The following is an 11,673-nucleotide window of genomic DNA, read 5'->3' as shown; positions in this document are numbered from 1 at the left end:
CAAACAAGGACAAGAATAGTTGATCAAAATAAATGAACGGATGCTTAAACACCTGAATGAATTCAAAGATGATTCAAATAAACAACAAGAGAACACAAATAAACATCTGAACGAAATAAAGAAGACAATGCAGGATATGAAAGAACTAAAGATCTAAAAATCTTGAAAAAAATCAAACTGAAATCTTGGAAATAAAGAGCTCAATTACTCAAATAAAAAACTCATTCAAGGGGCTGGGAAGGTGGCTCAGTGGTAGAGCACTTGCCTTGCATGCATGAGGCCCTGGGTTCGATTCCTCAGCACCACATAAGCAAAAAGAAAAAAGCCAGAAGTGGCGCTGTGGCTCAAGTGGTAGAGCGCTCGCCTTGAGCTGAAGAGCTGAAGGACAGAGCCCAGGCCCAGAGTTCAGGCCCTATGACCGGATCCCCCCCCCCAAAAAAAAACCTCAATCAAAAGCCTATCTAATAGAAGAAGTTAAAAACGGGTTGAAGATATAGCTGAGGAATTAGATCAGTCAAGGACATTTAAAAAGTACTTAGAGCCAGGTGTTGGTGGCTCAAGTCTGTAATCCTAGCTACTCAGGAGACTGAGATCTAAGGATTGCAGTTTGAAGACAGCCTAGGTAAGAAAGTCTATGAGACTCATCTTCAATTAAATACCAGAGTTGGAAATGGAGCTGTGGTTCAAGTGGTAGAGTGCTGGCTTTGAGCAAAAAGCTTAGGGATAGCACCCAGGTCCTGAGTTCAAGATCCAGGACCAACACACACACACACACACACACACACACACACACACACACACACACACACACTCACACACACACACACACACACACACACACACAATACTTAGACAATACCAACACTTAGATAATACCAAGACTTAAAAATTTCTTAAACTTCATCAAAAAACTAAACCTATGGATTACGGCAATAAATGAGAAAGAGGAAGAAATAACTAATGTCATTGAGAACCTATTCAACAAATAATAACAGAAAGTGTCTCCAACCTCAAAAAGAAAAATAACAGCTATGTGACAGAAGTTTACAGAACTCCTAAAAAGTAAGATAATACAAGAAACACCCCTACACACATTATAATTAAAACACTAACTCATGGAAGAATATTGAAATCTATAAATGCGAATGTCAAGCTCATTAGGAAAACAGCAGATTCCTCAAGATAAACACTAAAGAAAAGGAGTACATAAAAAGACAGGATTCTGGGCTGGCTACCCACAGCATGCATGAAGCTCTGGATTCAATTCCTCAGTCCACATAGACAGAAAAAGCCAGAGGTGGCGCTGTTGCTCAAGTGATAGAGTGCTAGCTAGCCTTGAGCTCACAGAGGGCCATGCACAATGCCCAGGTATTGCCCCCCACCCAAAAAGACAGGATTCAAGCCTTGAAAGACAATTACCAAACTAGACTACTGTATCCAGTGAAACTATCCTTCAGAAATGATGGAGAAATAAAAACCTTTAATGATAAACAAAAGCTAAAGGAATTCATGACTACTTAACCAGAACTGCAAAAGATTTTTTTTGAAAAGGAAAAATAAAACACAAAAATACAGGAAAGAATGAAATCTGCTAGAAGAGAAGATTGGCAAAGCAAGAAGAGGAAAGGAGCCAAGTGTCACAAAAATAAAATACTAGGAAATACGATATACCTTTAATATTAATGTTGGATGTTAATGGTCTTAATGCTCCAATCAAAGGATGTAGAATGGTAACTTGGACCAGAAAACAAGATCCAACCATTTGTTGCCCAGAAGAAATGTATCTCACTGTCAAAGACAAACAGGCTTAGGGGAGAAAAAAATGGAAGAAGATCTAAGCAAATGGACCCTGAAAGCAGGCAGGAATAAGCATACTTACATCTAACAAAATCGACTTCAAGCTGAAAACAGTGTCAGAAGGGACAAAGAAGGCCACTTCATATTAATAAAGGGAATGATCCATGAAGAAAAGATTACAGTTGTTAACATATATGCACCTAGATTCATTAAACAAACACACTGATATTTCTACTCAGAGTTGAGACAATATCCAAAGTACTTCATTTTGATCATAAGCCTGTTTGTCTGATTGTGACCCTGCTACTTTATGCACATGTCCCCACAGGTTTATCCTTCCTCCCTCCCCCAGACTTGGGATTGAACTTCAGGAGGTGCTTCGGGGCAGGAGCTAGCTTTTCTTTGTGTTGTTTACTTCAAACCAGGCCAAGTTTTCAGAGGGCATCAAAGGTATGTTGGGATCCTTGATACACTCTTGGACCCAGTTGCTGTTGGGGTTGGTGCAGATTTCTTGGTTCTTTTTGGTGACCAGGCTGTGAAGATAAAGTTAGAGTCATGGCTGGGGAGCTGGGTAGGGTCTGGATCACATGCCCCTTCAGCTCACCTGGCCTATGTTCATTATAGCTTCTCTTTGGCTCCTCTGTTTAATCCCCTCAAAGCTCTCTGGTCTCTAGAGCTGATCTTTTCTCTTTTCAGACCCTTCCTCTCTCAGACTAGACCATTAAGTTCATCATGGCATCATTTATTGAGTCACATAGATGTAAGAAGTAAAAGTAAGAATGTATTCCAGGACCTCCTATCTTCACAGAAATGCTTCAGGGAAGTGCTTACATGATTGCAGGCAGGTGACAGTTGAGGGTCTTTCTATAACCCGCCACCAGTTTCTTTGGCAGTACTTTCTCTCGATACTTTATGCAGCAGTTGGGTGGAGTGTTCACCCACTCAGGCATTCCTGAAAAAATCACATTGCAAGTCAAGCCAGGGAGGCAGAGAGGGAGACATGGATGCTCACCTCCACCTCGCATCAGTTGCATTCTGCTCCTTTGATATCAAGATCTCCTATTAGCAGGGATTGGTATAAGCTTGGTGGATAATGAGGAAAGTAAGGAAAATAAAAGATGAGCCCCTTTGGGGATATACACATGGCACCTTTAACTTCCTAACTGAATGTAAACCAGTGCAAAAGATTAGGGGGAGGTGGCTCTTTTGGTTACTAGTGACATGGTTGGGCAAATATGTTTGGAACTCCTGTTATATGCCAAGCTCTGTGGAGGTAAAAACATGAGGAAGAGACAGACACTCTTCTTGAATAGTTAACAGACCAGTCAAGGTGAAAAGAACATGAAAGGTTAAGCACTGTAATACAGTGTGGTCCAGCAAAGGTACTTTGGGACCAGCCAGCCTTGGTGCTTGAGAAGAAGTTCCAGAGCAAGTGATGGGTGTTGAGTTTCTCAAAGGTTCAGTAGGATTTGGAACATGTGGAAGCACAATATAGGAAGGCCTGAAGGTAGGGAAGCTCAGTGTGTCTGGTGAGCACTAAGCAGCTTGGGATGGCTGGAATGCAAAGTAGGAAGGAAGGAGAGGGAAAAGATGGAAAAGTGGAAGGAGAGAGGAGGCCAGGGCACACACTGACCAAGCTGGGGTGAAGCCTGGAAACCATCCTAGAGGGTGAGAATATATGAGACAGGCTAAGGTTGGGGAGGAGGATAAAAAGGCAGAGCCATGAGTGAGAGGAGTTAAATAGAAAAATGTACAGTTTAGGCTTTGAGTCAGAATTTTGGGTAACTGGTTTGAACCATGGGAACTTTATCTCTCTAAGCTTGTTTCCACATGCACCTAGGACCATGGTGAGAATAGTTGAGAAGATATCCAATTCAGAGCCTGGCACACAGATCGGCTCAGTTGGTACTTGCTGTAATTGTGAACAAATGGGGCTGACCACTTTTCTTGCCTTAGAAGTGGCTCTTCTCCTTCTCTGTGCTGCTTGAAGGATGTAGGATTTGGTTGTGGTCCCTGATTATTCACTGGTTGGAGCTACTACACCAGATGTCAGGCCAGAGTCCTCCTCCAACCCCCAAACCTGTGGAGGACAAGGCCTGACCCATGACAAAGATTGATACACCTTGAGAGTCCCATCTAGTTGATTCATGCTTTGGACAGGTCATTTTATCTTTCCCTCTCTCTTCCTTCCTTCCTTCTTTCCTTCCTTCCTTCCTTCCTTCCTTCCTTCCTTCCTTCCTTCCTTCTTTCCTTCCTTCCTTCCTTCCTTCCTTCCTTCCTTCCTTCCTTCCTAACTTCCTAACTTCCTTCCTTCCTTCCTTCTTTCCGTCTGTCTTTTATGTATGTACTAGGACTTGAACAGGAACAGAGCCCAGGTACTGAGTTCAAGTCCTAGGACTTGAACAGGAACAGAGCCCAGGCACTGAGTTCAAGTCCTAGTACCTACATGAAAGAGACAAAAAGACAGACAGCAAGAAAGGAAGGAAGGAAGGAAGAAAGGAAGGAAGGAAGGAACCTGGGCTCTGTTTCTTAGCTTTTTCACTCAAGGCTTGCACTCTACCAATTGAATCACAGCTCTACTTCCAGCTTTTTGGTGGTTAATTAAAAATAGGAGTTACATGGACTTTCCTTCCTTGGCTGTCTTTGAACCAATGATTCTCAGATCTTGATCTTCTAAGTAGCTAGAACTATAGGCATAAGCCAGTGGCATGTGGCTTATTTTATCTTTCTTAAAACTTGAACCATCTGCACTGTGATACTTGACCTTTCCAAGGTGCATGATTGCCTCTTCCACCTTCCAGACACACAGTGTCTTTGTAAGTGGCTGCATGCAGTCCCTCTATAAGTGATGTTCATGTCCCTGCTTCTCAGCAAAGTTTCCAAAACCCAGGGTCATCTTGACAACATGTGGACAGGTTGCACTTAACCATTGCTCTCCTGTGTGTTTGTACAAGGGGAGGCAGGCCAGACTACATGCTTAGGGTAGACAAAGAGAGAAGTAAAACGTTGGAGCAGCCTAAGGCAGTACACTGAAGAGCTGAATGTCTACCTCCTCTGCCATCGGGTCCCCATCAATTATGGTAGAGACAGGCCAAACTGGCTTTGTTCTCCAAAGTTCCCTAACCCCCCTTCTCTGTAGCTCCCAAACTTTTCAACTCCTTTCCTCTTCTCTGCTGACTTTCTTTAGTCTTAGGTGGGGGGTGGAAGTGGAGATGGGACATAGATTCCAAACAACATATTTGGCTATCCCATTGGTTTTCATTTTGGAAGACTGTGTTGGTTCAGGTAGACTATACCTGATAGCCCCAGCAATCCATGCCAGCCATTGCCAATGTAGGACTCTGTAGGTAGACTCCCCATTCGTGAGCTTGGCCCCAGGGATCCCTTCAGCTTGCTTCACCCTCCTCTAATTGTTACCTACAGTTCCTGCTGCATTTTCAGCTCCCTCCTTAACACCTCTAAAGCAATCACTCCTGCTCTCCGCTCTTGGGACTCGTGAGGAATTCTGCCCCAGCTTCCTTGAACTGCTTGCTTACCCCCAGAAGGATCCAGACCAAATCTATTTGCAAAGGGGAGAAATTGAAGAAAACAGCTGAGTAGGAAGGCAGGAAGAAGTCCTGGGAGGCTAGTGTAGAAACTTGGTCACCTCTCTGCCAGCTGCTTGGCCCTTTTCTCAGCCCTGCCTTATAGGAACCAGGAGACTCACTTCGCTGGTCATAAACAGCAGGAGTTGTGATGAGGATGTGGAGGAGGAGGAAGATAGCAGCCACAGAGAGCTTCATCCTCTCAGAAGGTGAGTGCAGCTTCTAGGAGAGTTGAGCCAGGGCATCTGCCTTGCTGCTGGATATTGTTGCACAGACTACTCAGCATTCTGAACTCTGACCCCAGAGCCAGTAGAGGAGGGGAAACTACAGGCCTATGTGTTGGCATAGAGGAGAGAGAGGCTGGTGCAGGGTTGAGTTCAGCAGGAATTAGAATTCATGTGGGTTGATAAGTGGTGGACTGTGTGACAGTCTGATGCTATTAAACACTTTGCACACCCTTTCTTAGAGGCTATAATTTGTGCAGGGTCCTATGGGTTGGAAGTGGATGGATAGGCAGTACTGAGAACCAAAGTCATTGCCTCTCAGATTTCTCCCACCATCTCCATGATGGGCAGGAGACAGGATTAAAGGTCCCTGGTTTGCCCCCTGGTGATTGGTCTTTGGAAGGTAAGCATAAAGCAGCATTAGAGAGAATGCAGCCTGAGGAAAAGACAGTGATATCTGAAAGGTTGTCCCATATTCCCAGTCCAAGACACATGGTTGAGTTCACACATGAGCTTTCTTGCCACGAATTATGCTACTAAAAATACTTTGATAAAACTGCCTGATCAGCTGGGCACCAGTGGCTCAAGCCTATAATTCTAGCTCTACTCAGGAGGCTGAAATATGAGCATTGTGGTTCAAAGCCAGCTCAGGCAGGAAAATCCATGAGACTCTTATCTCCAACTAATAACAGAAAAAGCCAGAAGTAGCGCTATGGCTCAAGTGGTAGAGCACTAGCCTTGAGCAAAACAGAACCCAGGGACAGTGTCCAAGCCCAGAGTTCAAGCTCCAGGACTGGCAAAAAACCAAAAACCAAAAACCAAAAATCTCGCCTGGCTCCAGTGGCTCACATCTGTAATCCTAGCTACTCAGGAGACTGAGATCTGAGGGTTGCAGTTCAAAGCCAGGCTGGGCAGGAAAGTCTTTGAGACTCTTATCTCCAAGAAACCAACAGAAAACCGGAAGTGGCACTGTGGCCCAAATGGTAGAGTGCTTGCCTTGAGCAGAAGAGCTGAGGGACAGCACCTGGGCCCCGAGTTCAAGCCTCATGACCCACAAAAACAAACAAAAATAACAACACCCCCCCCCCCCAATAAAAACAACCAAAACCCTGCCTGATCCCTGAATGCCCTATGTTGCTGAGGCACTTGTGTTGCCAATTTCCTTATTTAGTTCTTTGGCCCTTGAACTTCAGACAAATTATTAGGTGCAGTTGACTCATCCCTCCTGGTGCCCTAAGCACAGGGTCATCCAACCCTTCTACTGAGCCCAATAATAACCAGCGGAGAGAGCACCATCATAGTGTTCTGATGACCAGCCATTGTGGTCCTATTTACCATCTCTTCACATGGCCTTGGGTTCTAGCCACTTCTGCTCCACAACATCTTCTCCCTTTCTATTGCCTCTGGTTCCAGGTCCAGGCTGAAGGCAGTGTTCAGAGAAGACACAGAAGATACAGGGGGTTTTGCTGTGTCTGGACTGAGGACTTTGGAGTTGAGACTTGTGAGAAGCAGGGGCAGAACAGGTCACATGTAGATTCTTAGGGAGCTTGCTACTTGATGTGACTACTCATAAATGGATAAAACATGTAATACAGTCCATTCTGATGGGTTTGGTACAGCTAGTGGTGGTAAAGCTGTGGCTTTTAGAGTAGGGGGGTTGCAGGTGTGGGCTTCTTTCTTGACCTATGTACATCAGAGGGTTGAGGAAACCCGGTTGTACCCTTAGCATATATGCCCTATCTTGGCCCTTGCCTAGACCTGCAAACCCTTGTCTGTGAAAGACCAGAGGGCAGGGCAGGGTGGTCTGGTTCCTACACTGAGCATGCTCTTTCTCCAGGAAAATGGAACTCCTTTTTGAGCCCTGAAGATAAATTTGAAAGCCAGTTCTTAGAGCACAGACCTCCTCTTTCTGTCTTATTACTTTCCCTTCTCTCTTCTCCCTTCCTCCTTCCCTCCTTCCCTTTCTGTCTTCTATTTCTTGAGTAGCTGGCATGGGCCAGATACTAGATCTAGTGAGAGACACAAAACTAAGTAAAATCATATAGAAAAACCTGACGTATGTAATTGGAGGGGCGAATGCTTACATAAATATGTCCACAAATAATTTCTATCCCAGATTGCAGTGAAGATAGGCCTTGGAAGTCACATGTATGCACACATGTGCATGCATGCACACACGCACACACACATACACACCCAACTCTAGAGTCTAACTGCTAAGGAGAGACTTTTATGAAGATCTATCTGGAAAATCAGGTGGTAAATCTTAGCTATTACAATGTGGTGAAGCTTATACAGGAGAATGCAAATAGACTGCCTGGCAGTGATTGGGCTAGGGAGGCACTGAGCAAATGGTGTGCCATTAGTGATTTATTGCTCATTCTCTGTTTAGCTTTCCATTACCCTATCACCACCCTGACCTGTGCACCAGACCTTGACAAAGCTTCTTCAGAGTGAGACTGGGCGTTGACATACCCAGGCTGGGCTCCCTGGTATGTCCTGTCTACTTCCAATGGGTAAATTCAGAAAAAAAAAAGAATGAGAAAAAAAAGACAGGGAAAGGCATGAATAGTTTTTAATTGAAGACCAAGAAATCCCTAGGGGCTTCCTGTGGCTGAGGGTTGGGCCCAGAGGAGGCACTTGGCTTTTTCTGTTTAGGTTGCTGAGCTGTGACCTTCTGTCATGCTTTTGGACCACTCAGTTCTCCTCTAGGTCCATGATGAGGTCCTGGACCCATTCATCTTTGGGGTTGGCACAGATGGAGTGATTCTTTTTGGTGATGAAGCTAGGGAGTGAACCAGAAAGGATTACAAACCAAGGGGTCCAGCAGCCAGAAAGAAAGCCCCCCCTTACATTCCTTGCCCCCTTCTCTTATCAGAGGCAGTTTAGGATCAGGCTTCCCTTGGGGACAGGTTCTTCAGCCAGTCGGGGTAGGAAGTGTCCTTATGCCCCTGTTCTCTCTTTTATGTTGTGCCTATCCCAGTGCTTGAACTTGGGGCCTGGCAATTGTCCCTGAGCTTCTTTTGCTCAAGGCTAGAGTTCTACTATTTGAGCTACAATGCTACTTCTAGCTTTTTATGACTAGAGATAAGAGGGCTTTGAACTGTGATCCTCAGATCTCAACCTCCTGAGTAGCTAGGATTATAGGTATGAGTCCACACCACCAGAACTTGTGTCCTCTTTTCCCCCCTCAATGCCTCTTCATCTGCGAATATCTCTCAGGTAACTCCACAGGCTTCAGCCAAGAGTCCCTATATTGCCCCTGGGCTGCCTCTCCTAGAGATCCTGATTCTTCCCTCCCCGCTTGATTGTGTATGGGGAAGGGGCAGATACCTACATGACTCCCGGCTTAGAGCACTCGCTGCTGGTCTCATAGTAACTAGTAATGCGCTCACGTGAGATGGCACGTGTGATGTAGGTGAAGCAGCACTCAGCCGGGTGGTAAGGCCCTCCTGAGGAGAAAGCACAGGTCAGTGAAATAGGTTCCTGAATAACACAACATTGTCCTTTGTTAACTTGGAAAGAGCGCTTCAGAGGACCTCGCTCATCTTCTCCCTCTCCACCATACTGTTTGGGCTCCTTTTCCTCCTCCTTCAACAGCAGACACCTGTCTTCCTTTCATTCCTCCTAGAAAGATCAGTTGGTGACTTTCAACCCTAGGCTTGAAGCACAACAAACGCACAGCTTCCCAGTTCGCCCACACTTTCCCAGGAACCAACTCAGAGCAGGCTAGTGACTTGCTGATGGTCAACCAGCCCTCATAGGAATATTTGGAAGACATACGAATGGAGATAGACAGTAACGTGGGGATGCAGATCTAGCCCCTCCCAGTCTCTCATTCTGTCCCCATCAAATTCAGGGCCTGCAGAATGAGAAGTATCCCCAATTAGCCCTAAGGACAATGGCCAAGAAGTTAGGATACCCAAGTTTGAATCCAACGGAGCACTTGTTTTCTTCCTACTGTGACCATTTTCCTTTCTTTCCCTCTCAGTTTCCTCTATGGAAATGAAGCATTTGGACAGGGTTGGTAGTGATGGTAGGGTTCACACTGAGCTTCCTAGGGCTACTCTGAGAGGAGTACTGTTGTTTTTGAGAATAACATATTAGGGACTTTTCCTGTGTTACATATTGGTTTCTATGGAAAAAAATTAAAACTAGGTTAGCTCATTTCTGGTTATAAAATTTTATAGCTCTTAAAAGAGAAGCAAGAGAATGACAATGAAGTTGTCAGAAGTTTAGATGATAGAGGAAGAGGGAAAGGGGCTGCAGATAAGGGTTTTGTGCAAACCAGCATGAACTGCGGCTGTGTGGGAAAGTCAGGTATGTGTACATTACACACCATGCTGGACAGAGTGAAAGTGTGCATCGCAGTGTCCTCCAGGCCACTGGGAATGGCTGGTTGCTGGCAAGGGAGAGGTTGGTGGGGAGAAAAGATCCATTCTCTTTATCCAGTATCACCCCAAGGAGCATCTCACTATCCAAGCCTTGGAAAAAGGGATCCCCTGAACCCTAAGATCTGCTCAGGGCTCTGATTCTCCCACCTTAGCCCTCTGAACTGACAGGTGACTTCTCAGATCCGACTGTCAATAGATTCCCATGTACATTAGACAAGCGTTGTTTCAACAATCTTGTGTGTTCCTCCTAGTTTCTAAAAAGGAAATGGGATGAAATGGAAGAGTGAAGACCAGTTCTGGTTGTCTCGTTTTATGCAATTAACTGGAAAGTGGTCTGAGTAGGACCCCCACACCCAGCCCTTCCTCAGCACTGCTGTACTTGTAGGGCATAGGTGAGGCTGGAGAAAGGTTGAGCTCAGATCTCAGGAGGCCAGTAGATAAAATGGCCTTCAGGGCTTCCAGACACTGCTCTGCAGTCTCCCTGGGGATAATATCTCTCTGCTGAGTGAGCTACCTCTACTTGATGGAAAAAAGAGAGGGACTGAGAGAATGCACAGGCATCATTCTATGGTCTTAGGAGGCGGGGCTCAAGCCCTAGAGGGAATGGGATGAAACAGTTGAAGAAAGACTCAGATCCCCTTCTTGAGGTCCTCTGACTTCGCCTCCCAGCTACTTTATTTCTGCTTATTTACCCATAGGGAAAGAAGACATAGTGTTATACTCACGTGAATAGACTCGAGCCTTGAACCCTGGGGTGGTGGAGATGAGGAGGAGGAGGAGGAAAGAGACAGTAGCCATCAAGACCTTCATCCTTCAGGAGGAGAGCTTCAGGAAGAGAACTGGCCTGTGGGGACTACTGAAGCTTCTGGAATGTGCAATTATTGAGAAATGGTCTTGCTGGCAAAATATTTTTTATAAATAAGGAACTAAGATTTTGAAAGGAAGTAGAAAAGTGGAGATGGCTTAGCAATTTTGTGTCCTGTGCATTTGTTTCCGGTGGTATGAAGGACCCACGGGGAGCCAAGATTGAAGGGAGGGAGCTGCCCCTTGTGGGAATGGTCTTCCAGTGGAAGCCCTTCCTTAGGTGTCAACCACTTGTTTAGGGCCTGGGGCACCATCTCACACTTAGCCCAAGATCTCAAGGCTGGGATGTGCTCTGTGTCCAATTCCAGTTTTAAATCTCAGAACATGGCACATGACACCTTGTAATTGGGGTTTTGTTCATCAGAAGACCAGAGGTTCACTGGGAGAATAGAGGGCATTTTGAGGGTAGTGAGATGAAGTCTAGAGTCCCCTAAGTCAGGCCTCATTAGTCAGAACTAGGAAGTCCTCACTTACACACAGAAGCAGCCTTATCTCCAGCCCCTTGCCACATACCCTGTGGTGAAGAGGTGCTGACTTGCACGGGACAACTCATTTATGCAATGGTTGCCACTGGCACTAACCACTGTCCCAAATGCTTTAATCTTTATAAAAGCAGTTGGAGGGCTGGGAAGGGGTCTCAGTGGTAGAGTGCTTGCCTAGAATGCATGAAGCCCTGGGTTCAATTCCTCAGTACCATATGAGCAGAAAAAACCGGAAGTGGCCCTGTGGCTCAAGTGGTAGAGCACTAGCTTTGAGCACAGAGAAGCTCAGGGACAGTACCCAGGCCCTGAGTTCAAGCCCCAGGAAGGG

The 11,673-nt window shown here is 45.6% G+C and overlaps 2 protein-coding genes across 2 annotated transcripts; both read right to left on the bottom strand.

Annotated features, from left to right (window-relative positions):
• Positions 1-2,188: 2,188 nt before the first annotated feature.
• On the bottom strand, positions 2,189-5,579 carry Ccl16 (C-C motif chemokine ligand 16). Its single transcript, XM_070026887.1, has 3 exons — positions 5,504-5,579; positions 2,629-2,749; positions 2,189-2,330 (listed from the first exon to the last, which is right to left on the bottom strand). The coding sequence occupies exons 1-3, from the start codon at positions 5,577-5,579 to the stop codon at positions 2,189-2,191; spliced, it is 339 nt and encodes a 112-aa protein (XP_069882988.1).
• A 2,584-nt stretch (positions 5,580-8,163) lies between these two features.
• LOC138830365 (C-C motif chemokine 14-like) lies at positions 8,164-10,884 on the bottom strand. The gene is made up of 3 exons (XM_070026739.1): positions 10,725-10,884; positions 8,943-9,057; positions 8,164-8,390 (listed from the first exon to the last, which is right to left on the bottom strand). Exons 1-3 carry the CDS (start codon positions 10,807-10,809, stop codon positions 8,303-8,305), a joined length of 288 nt encoding a protein of 95 aa, XP_069882840.1. The 5' UTR covers positions 10,810-10,884; the 3' UTR covers positions 8,164-8,302.
• Between the last annotated feature and the right edge of the window lie 789 nt (positions 10,885-11,673).

Source organism: Dipodomys merriami, unplaced genomic scaffold (assembly GCF_024711535.1).
Source record: "Dipodomys merriami isolate MVZ:Mamm:240054 unplaced genomic scaffold, mDipMer1.0.p SCAF_19, whole genome shotgun sequence".
NCBI classification, from domain to species: Eukaryota; Metazoa; Chordata; class Mammalia; order Rodentia; family Heteromyidae; genus Dipodomys; species Dipodomys merriami.
The sequence above is the reverse complement of the archived record's forward strand: the minus strand, read 5'-3'. Positions and strand labels throughout refer to the sequence as shown.

What these genes read in the sequence shown, in the direction of transcription:
- Ccl16 (XM_070026887.1), bottom strand. Translation starts at nt 5,579, where the DNA reads ATGAAGCTCTCTGTGGCTGCTATCTTCCTCCTCCTCCACATCCTCATC. An exon ending in TGCTGTTTATGACCAGCGAA is followed by an intron (nt 2,750 to 5,503) that starts GTGAGTCTCCTG and finishes TGATTTTTTCAG; the next exon opens with GAATGCCTGAGTGGGTGAAC. An exon ending in TGTCACCTGCCTGCAATCAT is followed by an intron (nt 2,331 to 2,628) that starts GTAAGCACTTCC and finishes TTATCTTCACAG; the next exon opens with CCTGGTCACCAAAAAGAACC.
- LOC138830365 (XM_070026739.1), bottom strand. Translation starts at nt 10,809, where the DNA reads ATGAAGGTCTTGATGGCTACTGTCTCTTTCCTCCTCCTCCTCCTCATC. An exon ending in CAAGGCTCGAGTCTATTCAC is followed by an intron (nt 9,058 to 10,724) that starts GTGAGTATAACA and finishes CTTTCTCCTCAG; the next exon opens with GAGGGCCTTACCACCCGGCT. An exon ending in TGCTCTAAGCCGGGAGTCAT is followed by an intron (nt 8,391 to 8,942) that starts GTAGGTATCTGC and finishes TTCACTCCCTAG; the next exon opens with CTTCATCACCAAAAAGAATC.